General features: G+C 38.1%; 1 protein-coding gene and 1 non-coding gene across 3 annotated transcripts in view; both read right to left on the minus strand.

Annotated features, from left to right (window-relative positions):
- Positions 1 to 892: 892 nt before the first annotated feature.
- Positions 893 to 19,389, minus strand: part of CUNH16orf87 (chromosome unknown C16orf87 homolog) — a 29,897-nt gene continuing 11,400 nt past the window's right edge. The window contains exons 3-4 of one of the 2 annotated variants that reach the window (XM_003792519.3): positions 8,529 to 8,711; positions 893 to 1,896 (exon numbers count right to left, since the gene is read on the minus strand). In XM_003792519.3, the coding sequence (XP_003792567.1) occupies positions 1,778 to 1,896; positions 8,529 to 8,711 (302 nt within the window). In that variant the 3' untranslated portion in view covers positions 893 to 1,777. The remainder of the gene's footprint in view (positions 1,897 to 8,528; positions 8,712 to 19,389) is intronic. The other variant, XM_023514787.1, reaches the window with a different exon arrangement.
- LOC111726249 lies at positions 19,283 to 19,389 on the minus strand. The gene has a single exon (XR_002774070.1). It is a non-coding gene; the product is annotated as a U6 spliceosomal RNA (small nuclear RNA).

Genomic DNA, 19,389 nt, shown 5'->3' on the forward strand with positions numbered 1-19,389 from the left:
ATAAGAGAGGGTGGCACCTGTGGCTCAGTGGGTAGGGTGCCAGCCCCATATACCGAGGGTGGTGGGTTCAAACCCAGCCCCGCCAAACTGCAACAAAAAAATAGCTGGGCATTGTAGAGAGCGCCTGTGGTCCCAGTATTTGGGAGGCTGAAGCAAGAGAACTGCCTAAGCCCAAGGAGTTGGAGGTGTGAGCTGTGACGTCACAGCACTCTTCCAAGGGTTAATAAGTAAAACTCTGTCTCAAAAAAAAAAAAAAAATGAAATAAAAGAGATAGATATGTACACAAACATGTTTAGGTTTTCATAATTTTGAAGCTTTCTTGCCCAAAATCAAAATAGTTTTCTTATAGCATGTTTCAAAGATAAAATCACATTACATTCTTGGAAAAAAATCATTAATAGTTTATTAATAAATGCATAATAAATAATTGCATTAGCACCACATAAGGATTTAAGGGAAAGGATTCCTTGGGAAAATTCTACATCCAAACTAGACAGAATCAGTCTTAAGCTCCCTCTACTGTTTACATTTAAATGAAGTAGGAAAAAAAATGCAGATTTTTTCTTTTGGGAGGTAATGGGAAATGCAGGATGGAAGATAAAGTTGACCATGCTGCTGCTGCAACTAAAAGGGAAATTGTCTTAAACAGGGGCTAAATCTATCTGATGATTCTCCCAGAATAATGCTTCAGGACTTCCAAAGTGATTGGGGAAAGAGGGAGTGGAAATAAGGGGTGTTGCTACTGAGTTTGAACCTGGCAATCACACAAGAGCAATCAGTATGAAATAAACTGAGTGGTTACAGTTCAATGGTAGAAAAATTAAGAATTCAAATATATTTCACAAATTTCACTAGAACAAAAAGCTTATACCACACTATTTAATCTATTTAGTTTCAATATTAAGGTTTATTTTTTTTTCCAGAGAGAAATTAAGTAACAATTTAAATAATTATTGGGATGTATAAATGAATATCCATTCAGATAAAACATTACTGCTCAAAAGTGACTAAGAAATATTTTGCATGTAATAAATATACTTTACATTTAGGTTAACAGGCACCATCTTGAGAGCAGAAAAAATTTCTTTTAACCAATAAATAAGTTACATTCAAGAAAAAACAAGGTGTTTATATCTGAAGTATGATATATCCTTAAAGGTTTTTCTTCAAATAGCACCCAAAACTCTAAACTGTCTAGAAAGTTACGTCCTAAAATATAACTCATATCTTAAGTCATAAAAATAAAGGCCAAGAAAAAAAAAATTTAGATAAAATTTACAATTTATATTCTTAATTCCCCATTCAATAAAACATCAATTGCCAATTTACTAAAAGTAAATGAACTATATATATGCAATCCGTTAGGGATGAAAATCTGAAATACATATTTACTCATTGACAGTTATTTAAAATATTGCATCTCTGGTGGCAAAGCTGAAAAGCGTCAAGCATTTTATTTCCGTAGTTTTCACCCCTCCACCCCCACCTTTAACCTTTTTTATCCTTTAATATCCAGTCAGCTATTTTTTCATAAATATACTTGCTTTTATGTCCCAAACACAAAACACTGACAATACTCCTTGGTAAACAAGGAAATCCTAGAAGAGTCCACCAAGCCCACAGCTTTGCTCCCCAAGTGTGGCACAGGTTAAACGACAGGGAAAAAGATGATCGATGGCCTCTCGTGATGTAGCCAGATGCTCCTCAGAGTCCATCCTGTTCAGAACTCGCTGATGCAATCCTGAAGAAAGTTTCAACACATGTTGCAGACAAGTATCAGAGGATAAGTCTTTGATTGATAATTTTTCGATTTATTTCTGCTAAGGCGACTGAAAACACAAAAGCTTTTTCATCAGAGAGGTTAGCGTAGATATCAACTTCCTTCTCTTGTTTCTCTGTTAAAAGAAAAAGGGAAAGTTTAACATAAGGCAGTACATGGAATAAATTTAATTTTTTCTTATTTCTTTTTATATTCCTATTTTTTTTCCTTTGGAATCTTTATAACCAAAATTTAAATTTTTTAATGCATTCAAATATTTATTTAAATGACAGTATTATTTATAATACTACAATGCATATTAAAATGTTATAAAGTACAATGCTACTAAACCGAAAAATTATTTTAAAATTACACAAAAGAATTATTGAAATAAACACTAAATGGGAAACTATTGTATTTCTTTACATACACACTCTAATCGCTATATCATTTCTGTAACAATTTCATATATTTCTTCCCACTAGTATGAGCTTACTGTCTCAACCGAAATCAAGATGGTCCCATCTGAACATCAGTGATATCTTTACAAAAATAATCACCTTAGCCCTGCTACAGGAATAAATCCAACTTTATAGTAGAAAATTTGAAAAAAAAATTACAATTACCTATTGAATCTCATCAGTCAGTCAGTATCACAACTAATATCTTGATACATATTATTCCAAATTCTTTTTTCGAACTCCATTACAATTTTGTTTATTTTGTTTAGACATTTTTTTTTTAAAGACTGAGTCTCAAGCTGTCACCCTGGGTAGAGTGCTATGTCGTCACAGCTCATAGCAACCTCCAACTATTGGGCTTAAGCGATTCTCTTGCCTCAGCCTCCTGAGTAGCTAGGATTACGGGCATCTGGTACAATGCCCGGCTATTTTTTTTTTTTTTAAACAGGGTCTCATTTTATCACCCTCGGTAGAGTGCTGTAGCATCACAGCTCACAGCAACCTCCAACTCCTGGGCTTAGGCAATTAATTCTCTTTTCTCAGCCTCCCAAATAGCTGGGACTACAGGCACCTGCCACAACGCCTGGCTATTTTTTGTTGCAGTTTGGCCAGGGAGGAGTTTGAACCCGCCACCCTTGGTATAGGATCGCCCTACTCACTACTTTTTTTCAGTTCCTCCTTTTTGTTTTTCATCCATTATTTGTGGTGGGGGCAAGAGCCACAAAACAATATGATCCTAATTTTCTGTGGCAGAAAGTGAATTGATAATGTCTAAAAGTCAAGAAGTATCAGCTTATAAAAATGTTAATTAGAGATAGATTTGTTTTTGTAAAAAAAAAAAGGAGGAACTGAAAAAAAGTAGTTAACAAAAAAATAGTACTTGCATTTGGAGAATAGGAAATGTGCATGAGAAAAAGGACTTCATTTTTTTGTAATAAGTTTTATTTAAAAAATTGCCAGCATGATAGATGGTTAAAAATAGAATTTATACCAAAGCATATCATCAAATCTCATATTTCTCTAGTTAAAGAGAAAATACTTAATGTTTACTACCATATAGTGTGTACGCTTCATTATCTGGTTTCTTTTACTCAGTATGTTTTTGAAATTCACTGATGGTATCCATGTAATCAGTAGTCTGTTCCTTGTGGGGTAGATGGCAGTAATTCCAATACCATATTGATTCCTTTTTTTTTTTTTTTTAACTGAAAACATTGTGGGCCCTTTTAACATGGAATCTCAACGTTCTTCACACTTGGGAAAATTCCCTGAATTACTTCATTGATGACTTCCTTCTCCTCCATCTTCTATGTTCTTTTTTTTTGAGACAGAGTCTTACTATGTCACCCTTGGTAGAGTGTCGTGGCATCAGAGCTCACAACAACCTCAAACTCTTTGGCTTAAGTGATTCTCTTGCCTCACCCTCCCAAGTAACTGGGACTACAGGTGCCCACCACAACACCCAGCTATTTTTTTGTTGCAGTTGTCATTGTTCTTTAGCTGGCCCCAGCTGGTTTCGAACCCACCAGCCTTGGTGTATGTGTCTGGACCCGTAACCACTGTTACAGGCACCAAGCCAATCTTCCATGTTCTTTATCTGAAACTTTACTTATATTAATAGATTAGATCTCACACTAGTGCTATAAGTTGATCTTTCCATTCTATTTTTTCACTGCTTTTCATACCGCTTTATCTTCTGTTACCTTTCTTCAATTTTATCTATTAGCCTTCTGCTTAGGTTGTTCATTTCTGTGAATCATGTATGTTTTGGGGTTCATTTTGTATATTTTAAAGTTCATTTCCACGTGCCTTTTTTATTTCTGCCATTTCCTTTTATAAATATTATCTTTTTTTTTTTAAGACAGAGTCTCATTTTGTCGCCCTCGGTAGAGGGCGTGGGCATCATAGTTCACAGCAACCTCAAACTCTTGGGCTCAAGAAATTCTCTTGCCTCAACCTCCCAAGTAGCTGGGACTACAGGTGCCTGCCACAATGCTCAACTATTTTTAGAGACGAGTTCTCACTCTTGCTCAGGCTTGTCTTGAACCTGTGAGCTCAGGCAATCCACCTGCCTCGGCCTGTTAATTGCTGGGATTAAAGGCATAAGCTATGGGCACCGGATCCCTATAAATAATTATTTGTTCTCATTTCATAATTATAATCTCCTCTTTTACTAAAGATATTATTATTATGATTATTTTAAGATAGGGTCTTGTTGTCTTTTTAGGCTAGCCAGAGGGCAGCAACATCATCATAGCTCACTATAACCCCAACTACTGGGCTCAGGTGATCCTTCTGTCTCAACCTCTTGGGTAGCTTGGAAGACAGGCACCCGCTACCACACCTAAGTAATTTTTCTGTTTTTTGGAGAGAAGAGGACTTATGTTTGCTCAGGCTGGTCTCCAACTAGAGAGCTCAGGTGATCCGCTCACCTCGGCCTCCCAAAGTACTGGGATTACAGGCCTGAGCCCCCGTGCGTGGCTTCAATCCATCAACTTTAACTTAAAGTCTAATTCATTCTTAAGTTCATTAATATGATATTCAGAATTGCCTAACCTACATATACTATTAATCAGCCAAAATTTCATTCCTACATTATAATATCTGGAATAGTCATACTCCCTATATGCAAAATGAAGACTTATTGATATGAAACCAAATCAAAATTCTTAATTTAATGGTTTTTGTGATTTTATAAAAACAATAGTATCTAAATATGTAACAAGCTTTCCTTTTTTAGTCCTCCTTTTTTCTATTCTTTCTCAAAATAAAAAATAAGTCAATTTTTTAAAGTTTCGTTTTTAAGACACACTATCAGGTTCTCCTTAATTCATATGTTAAAGGTAAAGCTGACTTCAGATTTTTCAAGTGCTTTAAGAGCAGGGAATCAATAAAAATAATTAAACTAAATAGCTACGTAGTACAAGAAGCACATCGAAGAAGTCTACTTTAAAATATACAGACATTTCAAAAGTCTATAGTTTCCAGCCCTATCGTATTTTGAAAACATGGTTTACATCAGGATTGGCAAACTACAGCCCACATGCCACATCTTTAGGAAGTCTTACTGGCACACAGACATGCCTGTTGATTAACATTGTTTGTGGCTGCTTTCCAGTGACAATGACAAAGTTGTGTAGTGTGACAAAGATAGTAGGGTCCACAAAACCTAAAATATTTACTATCTGGCTTTGTTTGTTTGTTTGCCCAGGGCTGGGTTTGAACCCACCACCTCTGGCATATGGGGCTGATGTCCTACTCCTTGAGCCACAGGTGCCGCCTGTTGTTTTTTTTTTTTTTGAGACAGAGCCTCAAGCTGTTGCCCCAGGGAAAGTGCCATGGGGCTCAAGTGATTCTCCTGTCTCCATCTCCCAAGTAGCTGGGACTACAGGTGCCTGCCACAACGCCCAGCTATGTTTTGGTTGCAGCTGACATTGTTGTTTGGCGGGCCCAGGCTGGATTCAAACCCACCAGCTCAGGCATATGTGGCTGGTGCTTTAGCTGCTTGAGCCACAGGCACTAAGCCCTATCTGGCTTTTTATAAAAAAGTTTGCTGACCCTCTGATCTACATTAAAGGATTCCAGTTTCTGCTATAAAAATTAATTTGAGGAATTGTCTGCAATTTGTATCAAAAACAAATAAACTATTAAAAGTGCATCTTAGTCTAGAAATAGCTTTCTCCAAATGTTTCTATAATGAACAGAAAATGCCTGAAAAATATTTGTAAATATTGATAGCCAAGTATTTATAGCTTTCCTCAAGTTACCATGAAATAAAAGTTCAATCCTACAATACCGAGAGTCCTAGCACAACCATATTAAGACTTCCAACTGAAAGGGTGTCATTATCTCTTTTTTCATCTCCTCTTATCCACTACTAGAAGCATTACTTTTCTGTTCTTTCCATTACATTCCCTTTACTTCAACCAGAAAGAATGTTCTGTTTTCTGGGCCAAACAGTATTTCTCTCTGTTCTTTCTTCTCTATTGACTTTTCTTTACCCAGTTTCCCTTTGTTTTTTGTTTTTTTGAGACAGAGTCTCAAGCTGTTGCCCTGGGTAGAGTGCCATGGCGTCACAGCTCACAGCAATGTCAAACACTTGGGCTTAAGTGATTCTCTTGCCTCAGCCTCCCAAATAGCTGGGATTATAGGCACCCGCCACAATGCCCAGCTATTTTTTGGCTGTAGTTGTCGTTGTTTGGCAGGCCCAGTCTGGATTTAGGAAGTCCAGCTCCAAGGTATGCAGCTGGAGCCCTAGCCACTGAGCAACAGGTGCCAAGCCTCAGGTTCCCTTCTAAAATAGTCTTTGGCATAGGTTTTCTGATCATCTTTTTGTTAGGGAAGCACATTCAAATTGAACAAAGAACTCAAATTTTCTGGAAGAGCATGATACAAGGAAAAAGCAGTAAAAGTTCCCAAGGAATAAGGAGTATCTAAACACAGCCTTTACAGAATACAGTCAAATATAATATAAACTTTATTCCTCTAGCCATACAATATTAAGACATCTTTAATTTTGATAAGGACAGCTATATAGAGTAGTTGTTCTCTCTAATAGTAGTAACTTTATTCAAATAAAAGCACACAAAGCAAAGAGAAATGGCTGACAGAAAATTCTTAATGTTTAAAATAAGAGAAATTTACATTTATACAGAAAACAATTGAGTACCTAAGACTGAATATCAGAAAAAGCTAAGTGTAAGTCACAAATCATATAAGAAATTACAAATGAATTTTGATAAAAATGAAATGAGAGGTTTTTAAAGAATAATAAAAAGCAATCTATCCTTTTTTTCCCATTCATTACTGGCTTGGAAATCCCAATTTTAAAAAGACATTCATGGGCATATAGGGGCTTATTGTACTGTTTTCCCTATTCTCATGTATGTAGAAATTTTCCAAAATAAATCTTTTATTAAAAGATACATAAATCAAGGAAAACAAGAAGTTGAAGTCTTAGTTAATGGATAAAAACGAGTTATTGGTGAACGTGCTATTTATCAGAAGAAAGGACAAGACTTGTAAGGAGAAATATAAACATGCTGTGGACCAAGAAAGGTCCACCTAACTATAGGAAAGCTGCCTCAAAGCAGGAAGCACGTGAGTCTCCCAAAGAGCAATTTAAAAGTTCACCAAGAACACATTCAATAGTAAATTTTTTTTTTTTTGAGACAGAGTTCTACTTATTAACCCTCGGTAGAGTGCCATGGCGTCACAGCTCACAGCAACCTCCAACTCCTAGGATTAGGCGATTCTCTTGCCTCAGCCTCACAAGCAACTAGAACTATAGGTGCCCACCACAACACCTGGCCATTTTCTCATTGTAGCCTGGCCAGGGCTGGGTTTGAACCCACCACCCTCCACATGTGGGCTGGCACCCTACCCACTGAGCCACAGGTACCGCTCCTCAATAGTAAATTTTTTAAAACTCACAGTGTAACAGCTTGAAGTAAGTTTTAACAGAATTCAATCCTGTCTTTAAAAAAAAGCATAATCATTTTTAGTCTTCTCCAAGACATCATATACAGTTTATCTCAGAATTCTACTACTATCAGTTTACAGCAAAGTGAATTTTACTGAAACCTTTAAGTTTCTGATAAGAATTAAATGATTAAAAAAAATATATAAGCATCGGCTCAGCACCCATAGCACAGTGGTTACAGCACCAGACACACAAAGCCAGGCTGGCAGGTTTAAACCCAGACTGGGCCAGCTAAACAATGACAATTGCAACAAAAAAAATAGCTGAGCATTGTGGTGGGTGCCTATAGACCCAGCTACTTGGGAGGCTGAGGCAAGAGAATCACTTAAGCCCAAGAATTTGAGGTTGCTATGAGCTGTGATGCCCCCACACTCTACCAAGGGAAACAGTGAGACTCTCAAAAAAAAAAAAAAAAAAAAAACACCTCAGTGAATATTGTGCTGGCCACATACACCAAAGCTGGCAGGTTGGAGCCCAGCCCACACCTGTGAAACAACAATGACAACTGCACCCAAAAAACAGTGGGTGTTGTGGGGGGCACCTGTAGTCTCAGCTGCTCAGGAAGCTGAGGCAATAGAATCGCTTAAGAGTTTGAGGTTGCTGTGAGCTGTGACGCCACGGCATTCTACCAAGGGCAACATGGTGAGACTGTGTCTCCAAAAAGAAAAAAAAAGCATCTACCATAGAGGAAATGCTTTCAAACTAAAATATGAGTTGTAATTTTGAGTCCAGGAGCTCAATGCCTCCACTTTTTCTTTACTACTATCTCATTAAGACCCAAATCAACTGAACACTTGGAACAGAACTGCTTAGGTTTGTTCATACCTCTTTCTTCCTCATGTTTTTTAGCAGATGCACTTTTAGGTCTTCCTCTTCCTCGTCTGATATGATCTGAATGGCTGTTACTTCGAGATCTCTTTCTGTTTTCTAAATCTTTATTTACTGTAGAATTTATCTTCTCTCTCCTAACTCTCTCTGTTCGCCTCCTCTTGGCCTCATGCTTGTTTTCTGTATGGATGAATAAAAGTGATATATTTTAGGGCTTTGCAATAACTGTTTGCCCAAGTTCTCATTGCTTTTATCTTTCTAAACAGCACTAGAGTAAGCTCCCTGGCATATATTATAAAACTACACCCATAACACACACATCCCCCATTCCTACATAAGGAAAAAAAAGAAATTCAACAGAATTCAGATCCATTTAACATATGAAGTAGAAGGAATCTCTGAAGAGAAAACAAGTTTCATTTGGCAGCTTGAATTTCAGCCTCCACAAGTTCACACAATTCCACTGCAACCCTCTGCCTTTCTCCTCCTGTTTCCAAACTAAAAGTGAAATAGGAATGAAAAAAAAAATTCATTCCTTTCTGCCCCATACCTGAATTAAAGATTGAACTATGTCAAATATGCAGAAGCAAAACTGACAGCTGTAAAATATGAGGTTGTAATAAAAACAGAGCATCCATAGAAAACATAAACCAGTAGCGAAGGGAGCAAGTTTCCCCTTTAGCCACTTTAGATGAGGTCATTTCTGACATAAGAGTACACTGTTTCATAAATGGAATAGGAAAAGGAGAACTTTACTAAATATGGTGATTAATTCATGTCAGAAGCCACCCGTCCCACTCTAAAAAAATCAACATGTTAGGTAAGACAAATGACACATTTACAAAACAAAAAGCAAAACAAAACACCTTGCTTTAATACATACCCGAACTCAAAAGTAAGAAAAAGAATTCTTCAAAAGTCTATAGAATCACAGCAGTAAAGGGACAAAATACACAGGAAAAGTCATATCCCAAGAACTGAAGGACAACAATACATAAGTGCTTAACAGGCTACTCAAAGAAAAAAGTAAAGAATTAGTTAATTCCAGGGTTCAGATTAGACATACACCAGATGAGACAATTCCAGGTTGCAAGAAACTTATAAGCAAAGACAACCAGAGTCTTGTTAAAAGACTGAGGAGCTAACTTAAAGAGACCCCATTAGTCATTATAGGACAATTTGAGCACTGATAAAAAACTGTAAGAGACTGAACCATATCAAATACACAGGTACACATGGCTAGGCCAGAGGGCTCACGCCTGTAACCTCAGCAATCTGGGAGGCCAAGGCCAGTGGATTGCCTGAGATCAGCCTGAGCCAGAGCGAAACCTCATCTCTAAAAATAGCCAGGCATTGTGACTGGCGCAGGTAGTCTAGCTACTCAGGAGGATTAGGCAAGGGGATCAGTGGAGCCCAAGAGTTTGAGGCTGCTGTGAGCTATGACACCACAGTACTCTACTGAGGGTGACGAAATAAGACACTATAAAAAAAAAAAAAAGACACTGAAAACAAAAATCACTGGGCCCCCACAGAAGGTGCTTAGGAATCAACTCATAATTGTGAAAACTTAAAGGGACAGGACAAAGCATTTATCTTGCTTTTTCTATTCAAACTATACCACTCCCTGGGTAAGGAAAGGGCAGAAGAAGAGAAGTTTCTCATTTTAGAATTATTAAAGCTAATAAATTTAGAAGGAATGACAGAATCAGGGTATCACCGTTTCCAACCTGCAGTGAAGTAAAGGAGCTAAGCGTTAAACATCAACAGCTGCCAATATTGCTCCATGAGAGGTAAGCAGACTCGAAGTGCCTCCTCAGCACTGCCTATTAAGTGGTTCTGAAAAACAAATAAAATAAATCCACTCTCTTCAGTCCTTAAATCCAACTTCCACCTTATTAGGAAAAACAGAAGTCATTCAAGGAGTATGCTAACCTACCCTACAGGGATACACACACAGCACATACAAATGAACAGGCCATGTGGTTTTCTCAGCCCATAACTTACAAGTGAAAAAAGAAAATAACAGATACAGAGAAGGCTAAAAAAGTTATCACTCATTTTCAATCTGTGAATTTTATTTGAAATCTGTTCTTAAAATTTTTAACTTACATGAAACTGAAAATTTGAAAACTAGTTAGCTATTTGATAATAAGAAATTACTGGGCTCCATGCCTGTGGCTCAAGCGGCTAAGGCGCCAGCCACATAAACCTAAAGTGGCGGATTCGAATCCAGCCTGGGCCCGCCAAAACAACAATGATGGCTGCAAACAAAAAATAGCTGGGTGTTGTGGAGGGCGCCTGTGGTCCCAGCTACTTGGGAGGCTGAGGCAGGAGACTCGCTTGAGCCCAGGAGTTGGAGGTTGCTGTGAGCTGTGATGCCACAGCACTCTACCCAGGAGGATAGCTTGAGGCTCTGTCTCAAAAAAAAAAAAAAAAAAAAAAATCATTGTTGGGTTGGCGCCCGTAGCTCAGTGGGTAGGCTGGCGGTTTTGAATCTGGCCCTGGGCCTCCTAAACAACAACGACAACTACAACAACAAAACAGCTGGGCATTGGGGGGGGTGTCTGTAGTCCCAGCTACTTGGGAGGCTGAGGCAAGAGAATCACTTAAGCTTAAGAGTTTGAGGTTGCTGTGAGCTGTGACACTACGGCACTCTACCAAGGGCAACACAGTGAGACTCTGTCTCAAAAAATAAAATAAAATAAAATAAATTACTATTAATTGGCCTGGTGCAGTGGCTCACACCTGTAATCCTAACACTCTGGGACAGGTGGTGCATAGCTTGAGCTCACAGGTTCGAGACCAGCCTGAGCAAAAACAAGACCCCATCTCTACTAAAAATAGAAAAACTGAGGCAAGAGGATCGCTTGAGCCCAAGAGTTGGAGGTTGCTGTGGGCTATAATGCCATGGCACTCTACCCAGGTTGACAGCTTGAGATTCTGTCTCAAAAAAAAGAAGAAAGAAAGAAAAAAAGAAATTACTGTTGTTACAATGGTATTGTATTTGTGATTTTAAAGGTCTATTTTTTAGAAACATATAAAGAAATATTTATGACTGAAATTATATGGGAATTGCTTCAACATAATGTAAGAGAAGGGGGTAGATGTGGGTGTGGATGGAGCAGGATGGATCGCTGTCTGTTATATGCTTAGAATTTTTCAAACAAAAAAGGTTATAAGAGGCTCAGTGCCCATAGCTCAGTGAGTAGGGCGCCTAACACATATACTGAGGCTGGTGGGTAAAAGCCTGGCCCTGGCCTGCTAAACAACAATGACGACTGCAACCAAAAAATAGCCAGGCGTTGTGGTGGGCACCTATAATCCCAGCTACTTGGGAGGCTGAGGCAAGAGAATCACTAAAGCCCAAGAATTTGAGGTTGCTGTGAGCTGTGATGCCACAGCACTCTACCGAGGGCAACATAGTGAGACTCTTAAAAAAAAAAAAAGTACAAAATTGAAGGTCTCACACTACTGATTTCAAAACTTACCACAAAGCTACAATAATCAAAATGGTATTGTACTGACATAAAGACAAATATATGTGGGTCATTACAAAAGTTTTGAGATACACAAAGATCAAGAAATGTAAAATCTGTGCAGACAGAAACAAATGAAGCAACAACATCAACTGAGCAGGCTGAAACTTACATGGATAAATCAGAAAAAAAAAGCTCTATAAACCATTTCTTGGAAGTAAAATAATGGACAGAGTTTTGTCTCAAAACTTTTTTTTTTTTTTTGGAGATAGTCTCACTTTGTCACCCTCAGTAGACTGCCATAGCACGATAGTTCACAGGAACCTCAGACTCCTGGGCTCAATGATTCCCTTGCCTCAGCTTTCCAAGTAGTGGGACCACAGGTGCCTGCCACAACACCCAGCTATTTTTACAGGCGAGGTCTCACTCTTGCTCAGGCTGGTCTCAAACCTGTCAGCTCAGGCAATCCACCTGCCTTGGCCTCCCAGAGTGCTAGGATTACAGGCATGAGCCACCATGCCTGGCCTCTCAAAACTTTTGTAGTGACCCATATATATAGACAAAAGGAATAAAATAAAGAGGAAGAAAATAAACATATGTATGGTTAAAGAATTTTCAGTAAGAGTATGAGACAATCAAGGAAAGGACAGTATTTTCAACAAGTCATAATGGAAAAACTCGCTATCTACATGCAAACAAATGAAGTTGGGTCCTTATCTTACACCACACACAAAAATGAACTCAAAATAGATCAAAGATCTAAACACAGCAGCTAAAACTATAAAACATAATGAGAAAGCTTCATGATACTGGATTTTGGCAATTAATTTCTTGGATACCAAAAGCACAAGCAAAAAAGACAAAGATAAAATGAACTTTATTAAAACTAAAAATTTTATGCATCAAAGGACACTATCAATAGAGTGAAAAAGCAGCACATGGCATGAAAGAAAGAATATGAAAATTATCAGGTAAGAGCTTAATATTCAGAACATATAAAGAATTTTAACAAATCAACAACAAACAAGCCAATTCAAGAATGAGCAAAAGACATGAACAAACTTGTCTCTGAATAAGACATAAGACTGGCCAGGCGGCGCCTATGGCTCAGTGGGTAGGGCACCAGCCCCATATACCAAGGGTGGCGGGTTTGAACCCAGCCCTGGCCAAACGGCAACAAACAATAGTGGGGCGTTGTGGCGGTTGCCTGTTACTGAGTCCCAGTTACTCGGGAGGCTGAGGCAAGAGAATCTCCTACGCCCAAGAGCTGGAGGTTGCTGTGAGCTGTGACACTATGGCACTCTACCAAGGGCAATAAAGTGAGACTCTGTCTCTTTAAAAAAAAAAAAAAAAAGGACTGGCCATAAGCAGAGAAAACTTTCAATGCAAATCAAACCACAGCAAAACATCACTTCACACTCAAAGCAAACCAAAATAAAAACAGAAAACAAGTGTTGGCAAGGATGTGGAGAAACTGGAACCTAATGGAAATGGAAAATGGACCAGATGCTGTAGAAAAACAGCAGGGTGATTCTTCAAAACAACTACCCAATAGAACTATCATACAATCCAGCAATTCCACTTCTGGATATATACCCCAAATAATGAAAGCCAAGTACTGAAACAGATATTTGTACACCAACCCCATGTTCATAGCAGCATTATTCATAATAGACAAAAGGTGAAAGCAACCCACATGAATGAAATGTCATCTATACAGACAGTGGAATGTTTATTTAACCTTAAAAAGGAAATTCTGATACATGTTTTCAACATGAATGACATCTGGAAGGCACTGTGCTAAGTGAAATAAGGCAGACACAAAGGGACAAATATTGTGTGATTTCAGTTACATGAGGCACCTTGATTAGTGAAATTCACAGACACAGCAAGTAGAATGGTGGCTGCCTAGAGCAAGGGAGCAATGGAAGGGGGAGTCATTGTTTAATGAGTTCAGAGTTATAGTCTGGGAAGATAAAGAGTTCTAGAGATGGCTGGTTGTGATTAAGCATACAACATGAATGTACTTAAAGCCACTATACCTGTACAGTTAATAATGGTGAAATCGACAAGTTTTATGTATCTTTTACCATACAAAAATATGACAAAAAAGATTCTATGAAAAAGAAGAAATTAGAAAACTTAGGCTATTAACATTAAAGTACTAAAGATAAGCTAAATAATGGCCGTGTCTGATGACAGAATTACACGTCAATAAAATTTCCTATAACAAAACAAAAAGACAAAAAGAATATGTGACAGAAAGTGAAGTGACCTATCTATGGCAGAATTGCTAATGATCTACCTAATATTCATTCTCCCCCCTTTCTTTTTCTTTTTTTGAGAGAGAGTCTCACTTTGTTGCCCTCGGTAGAGTGCCAATGTTATAGCTCACAGCAACCTCCAACTCTTGCCCTCACACAATCTTCGTGCCTCAGTATTTTTGTATTTTTAGCAGAGACAGGATCTCACTCTTGCTCAAGCTGGACTCCACCCTGTGAGCTCAAGCAATCCACCCACCTCGGTCTCCCAGAGGGCTAGGGTTACAGGCGTGAGCCACCATGCCAGCCCACAGAACCTTATTGTTAGAGGGTGATGTGCTAAAATTAAACCATTCTCAAGACCCCCTACAAGTGAGGTGACCATGAAATTTAGCTCTCGTCAATGACACATTAAGTGGAACTAGGTAAGGGTTCCAGAAAGACTTTTTATGACCCTCGGTAGAGTGTCATGGCGTCACAGCTCACAGCAACCTCCAACTCCTAGACTTAGGCAATTCTCTTGCCTCAGCCTCCCAAGTAGCTGGGACTACAGGCGCCTGCCACAAGGCCCAGCTATTTTTTTTGTTGCGGTTTGGCTGGGGCTGGGTTCGAACCAGCCACCCTGGGTATATGGGGCCAGCATCCTACCCACTGAGCCACAGGTGCTGCCCTCCACAAAGATTTTTTTTTTTTCAAAGGATAAGCATGGCTGGCCTGCCTCTTGATCCTGCCCTCTTCTTCCTTCTTGCAACATTTCTGAGATGCCTAGAGGGGCCACAGCTACCCCATGTAACAATGAGAATGAAAGCCACATCTTCTTAGGACAGAGGAAAGAGAAGAGACCAGGTCCTTGATGACATCACTAAGCCACTAGTCATATGCGGCCTATCTCTGTATGCTTCACTACAAAGGAAAACCAACTGTTTGTCCAATATAATGTTAGTTTCTGTGGAACCCAACCCTGGCATATCCAATAAGCATGCCAAAACAAAAATAAGAGAATGGGGATAAAGGAATAATGGATAAAAACTGCCCCAGTTGAAGATATGAGCATTCAGATGGAAAGGACCCACTGAGTACCTCAAAGAATGAGAACAATATTAAAGTCTGAATGCAAATTAAAAACACTATCCACAGCAGAAGACAGACAAAGTAGCAGCACATCATCTTTGCCAAAAACTATTTTCTAGGTATGAAACAATTTCTGGGAAAGTTGTTCCCAAAATAAAAACACATTGGGTTAAAAAGAACACAGACATAGTATATAAGATGGGGATTATCCTGGAAAATTAATGGAAAGAAATTCCTCATATGACAGCTATGTAGTAGACCTACAAAAGGTCTTCATCCGAAGTCAGATGACTATGAAAAATGTCTTAAAGATGAATATAGGTATCATTACATAAACTATATGATTAAGAACCTACAGTAAAGACTCAGAGGTAAAAGTATTTTCCACTGAAACGCAAAAGAAACACTATGTCACGCCATGTTCCATGTATAAATGTACAGCACTTTAACACAATTAGCGCATAAGGAACAATGCATTCTGGTTTTGTTGAGAGCCTCAAGCTGTCGTCCTAGGTAGAGTGCCGTAGCATCATAGCTCACAGCAAGCTCCAACTCCCGGGCTCAAGGGATTCTCTTGCCTCAGCCTCCTAAGGAGCTGGGATTACAGGCGCCTGTCACAACGCCCAGCTATTATCTGGTTGTAGTTGTCATTGTTGTTTGGTGGGCCCAGGCTGGATTTGAACCTGCCAGCCCTGGTGTATGCGGCTGGCGCCTTAGCCACTTGAGCTATAGGCGCCGAGCCAACAAAACCAAACTTGCTCTGTCACATATTCAGTGTTGAGGACTACTTAATGACTGAATTCAATCACTTTTGGTTTATAAAAGGTACAGTTGATAATCATTTCTCTACTTTTCCCCACTTAACTTTTAGTGAAGTTTTCATTTATAACTTTTTTGCTCATCAGCCTTCGCTTCCTATTTTGGAAATTAATTTGAAAATTAAGTTTAGGTTTAACTGTTTCCCTGTATAAACAGGAAGGTTGTTTATTTATTTGACCATACTTAATGCTTAAACCCACTGAGAAATATACAGTTAAAATGTTAATAAGCAATTTCAATTTCCTACTAAAACTGATTTGTCTTAGCTTTAGAGAAAACTTTTTTATGAACTAGTATCTCATTTAGAATTTCTGTTTACTAATGGCTCAGTGCCTGTAGTTTAGTGTCTAGGGCACCGGCCACATGCACCGGGGCTGGCAGGTTCAAACTCAGCCCGGGCCTGCCAAACAACTACAACAACAACAAAATAGCCAGTCTTTGTGGTGGGCACCTGTAGTTCCAGCTACTTGGGAAGCTGAGGTAAGAGAATTGCTTAAGCCCCAGAGTTGGAGGTTTCTGTGAGCTACGATGCCACAGCATTCTACTGAGGGCGACATAGTAAGACTCTGTCTCAAAAAAAAAGAAAAAGAAAAAAAGAATTTCAGTTTACTTTTTATTTCATACTTTTTATAATTAAAATTTAAAAAAGAAAAAGAGATAGCCATGGTTATTAAATGTGAACTGGCAACCCTGATGTCACTAACTACTTGAAACCATCCATCTAGAAAACCAAATTTAAAGATTTGGAAAAAACTAAGTTAATTAGTGCTTTTCTCAGAATTTGATGATTGACCAAATATTTGACTAGCTAACTACTATAGTGTTCAAGGTTTGGCACATTACAGTTACTCTAAATTTTAAGAATTACTGTATTTTCTGTAATCCCTCCTTCAAAGAGATTTCTTCAAATTGACACTTTTAAGCTTTATTTCAAGGCTAATTTTTAAACTTTCAATCATTCAATTTTAAAATGAAATCCCAAATGAGCAAGAAAGTTGATTTTAAAAAAATCTGTCTCTAATTTGTACAAAAAAAAGATAAAAGAAATGTACACCTAACTCATTTGGAAAGGTATCGAATATAATTGTTGGGCTGGGCGCTGTGGTTCACGCCTGTAATCCCAGCCCTTGAAAGGTTGAGGTAGGTGGATTGCCTAAGCTCACGGGTTCAAGACCAGCCTGAGCTACAGTGAGACCCCATCTCTAAAACTAGCTGGGCGTTGTGGCAGGTGCCTGTAGTCCCAGTTGCTTGGGAGGGCGAGGCAAGAGAATCGCTTAAACCCAGAAGTTTCAGGTTGCTGTGAGCTGTGATGTCACAGCTTTACCGAGGGCGACACAGTAAGACCCTGTCTCAAAAAATATATATATATTAATTACCTGGAGGTTCATCAACAAAGCTTTATGTCTCTTGCTCTCACAAAAATTAACTACTTATTTCTACAATACATTTTACCTGCTCAACTGAGTTCTATATAGTCTACTACCTCCTTTATGTAATGAGAATATAAAGATGATTAGTATATACCAATTCATAACTAAATATATGTAACCTAACAATTCCTCTCTTCTTGCATGTCATAAAATGAATACAATAATGAGTATAAAAACAATGATAATTAAAAATAAATTTCACCCCATTAAAATTCACTTCTTTATAGCTTTGATTTTAGTTTTAAAATAAGTAAAATGTGAGCTTTAATGATGACTTTTTTGTTTAATTATGCAAACAAAAGCCTGCCTTGACTCCATGCTTGTTACACTCATATAGTTATCCATCCAAGTATTTATGTACTTAACAACTAGTATTACATGTGAGAATCATTTCGTGGGGTTTTAAAAACAAAACAGTTTCGGGCGGCACCTGTGGCTCAAAGGAGTAGGGTGTTGGACCCATATGCCGGAGGTGGCGAGTTCAAACCCAGCCCCAGCCAAAAATAGCAAAAACAAACAAACAACAACAAAAAGTTTTTTTCTTTTTCTTTTAACCATTTTATTTTTTAATTTTTTTTTTTTTGAGGCAAAGTTTTACTTTGTACTTCTAAGAAAGTTAATTGTAAAAATGAATATTTACTTAGTACCTATGACATATCGAGCTTTCCAAGTGTTAAGACGTTTTCATATGTACTTCTTCTGCAATTCAAGACTATAATGCAAGTACTATAAATCTATCCTATAAATAAGCAAACAGCAGCTATTCATGGATATTAATTAGTTTTCCTGGAAAGTGACAGAACTTGAATCCAAAGCCAGGTTTTCTGTCCCCATGTCTATACTCTACCAAACTGTTTTCCAATCCTTAAAATACCTTTAACCCTCTCTTTAAAATCTTTTCCTCCTGTGACTTCTACAACACAGCCTATTTATTCTTCCTGAAGTTTCTCCTTCCTTTCTGTTTCTTTTGCTGGTTCTTCCCGCTCCTCATGCAATTTGTAGGCTTTAATCTTTTTCATGGTCAAAAGGCCATGCTAATTAAACAAGAGAACCTCAGGAAATTTCAAATGTAAAATAATAATGACTTACTTCTTAAAACTCACTTATTACCAAGACTTACATAACACCACTCTCTGTTAGTTTTTCTCCTATAGCTGACACTTCTTGGAAAACCTAACCTGCCTATAAGATTGGTATTTACAGGAATAATAGAGTCCTTCTAACCCTACAAACTTTCCAGCACAAGCTCATTAATTTTCCATGATGTCAATTATAATCTCTTCACTGATGGCTCAAAAGTTTATTTTTTTCTCTTAATTTTTTATTAAATCATAACTGTGTACATTAATGCATTTATGGGGTACGATGTACTGATTTTATATACAATTTGGAATGTTTACATCAAACTGGGTAACACAGCCTTCACCTCACTTACTTGATTACTGTGTTAAGACATTTACACTCTACTCTTAATAGATTTGACATGTACCTTTGCATATGCACCAATTAGTGAGGTCCCACCAATTACCCTTCCTCCACCCAACTTCCCCCAACGCCTCCCCATCCTCTTCCCTCCTTCATCCTGGACTATAGTTGTGTTTTATCTTTCATATGAAAGTGTGGGTGATTATATATCAGTTTCATAATAGTACTGAGTACATTGGCTACTTTTTCTTCCATTCCTGAGATATTACAAAAATATGGATCGCTTCATGAATTTGCATGTCATCCTTGCACAGGGGCCATGCTAATCTTCTCTGTATCATTCCAATTTTAGTATATGTGCTGCCCAAGCAAACAC

Source organism: Otolemur garnettii, unplaced genomic scaffold (assembly GCF_000181295.1).
Source record: "Otolemur garnettii isolate 467f Iridium unplaced genomic scaffold, OtoGar3 scaffold00058, whole genome shotgun sequence".
NCBI lineage: Eukaryota > Metazoa > Chordata > Mammalia > Primates > Galagidae > Otolemur > Otolemur garnettii.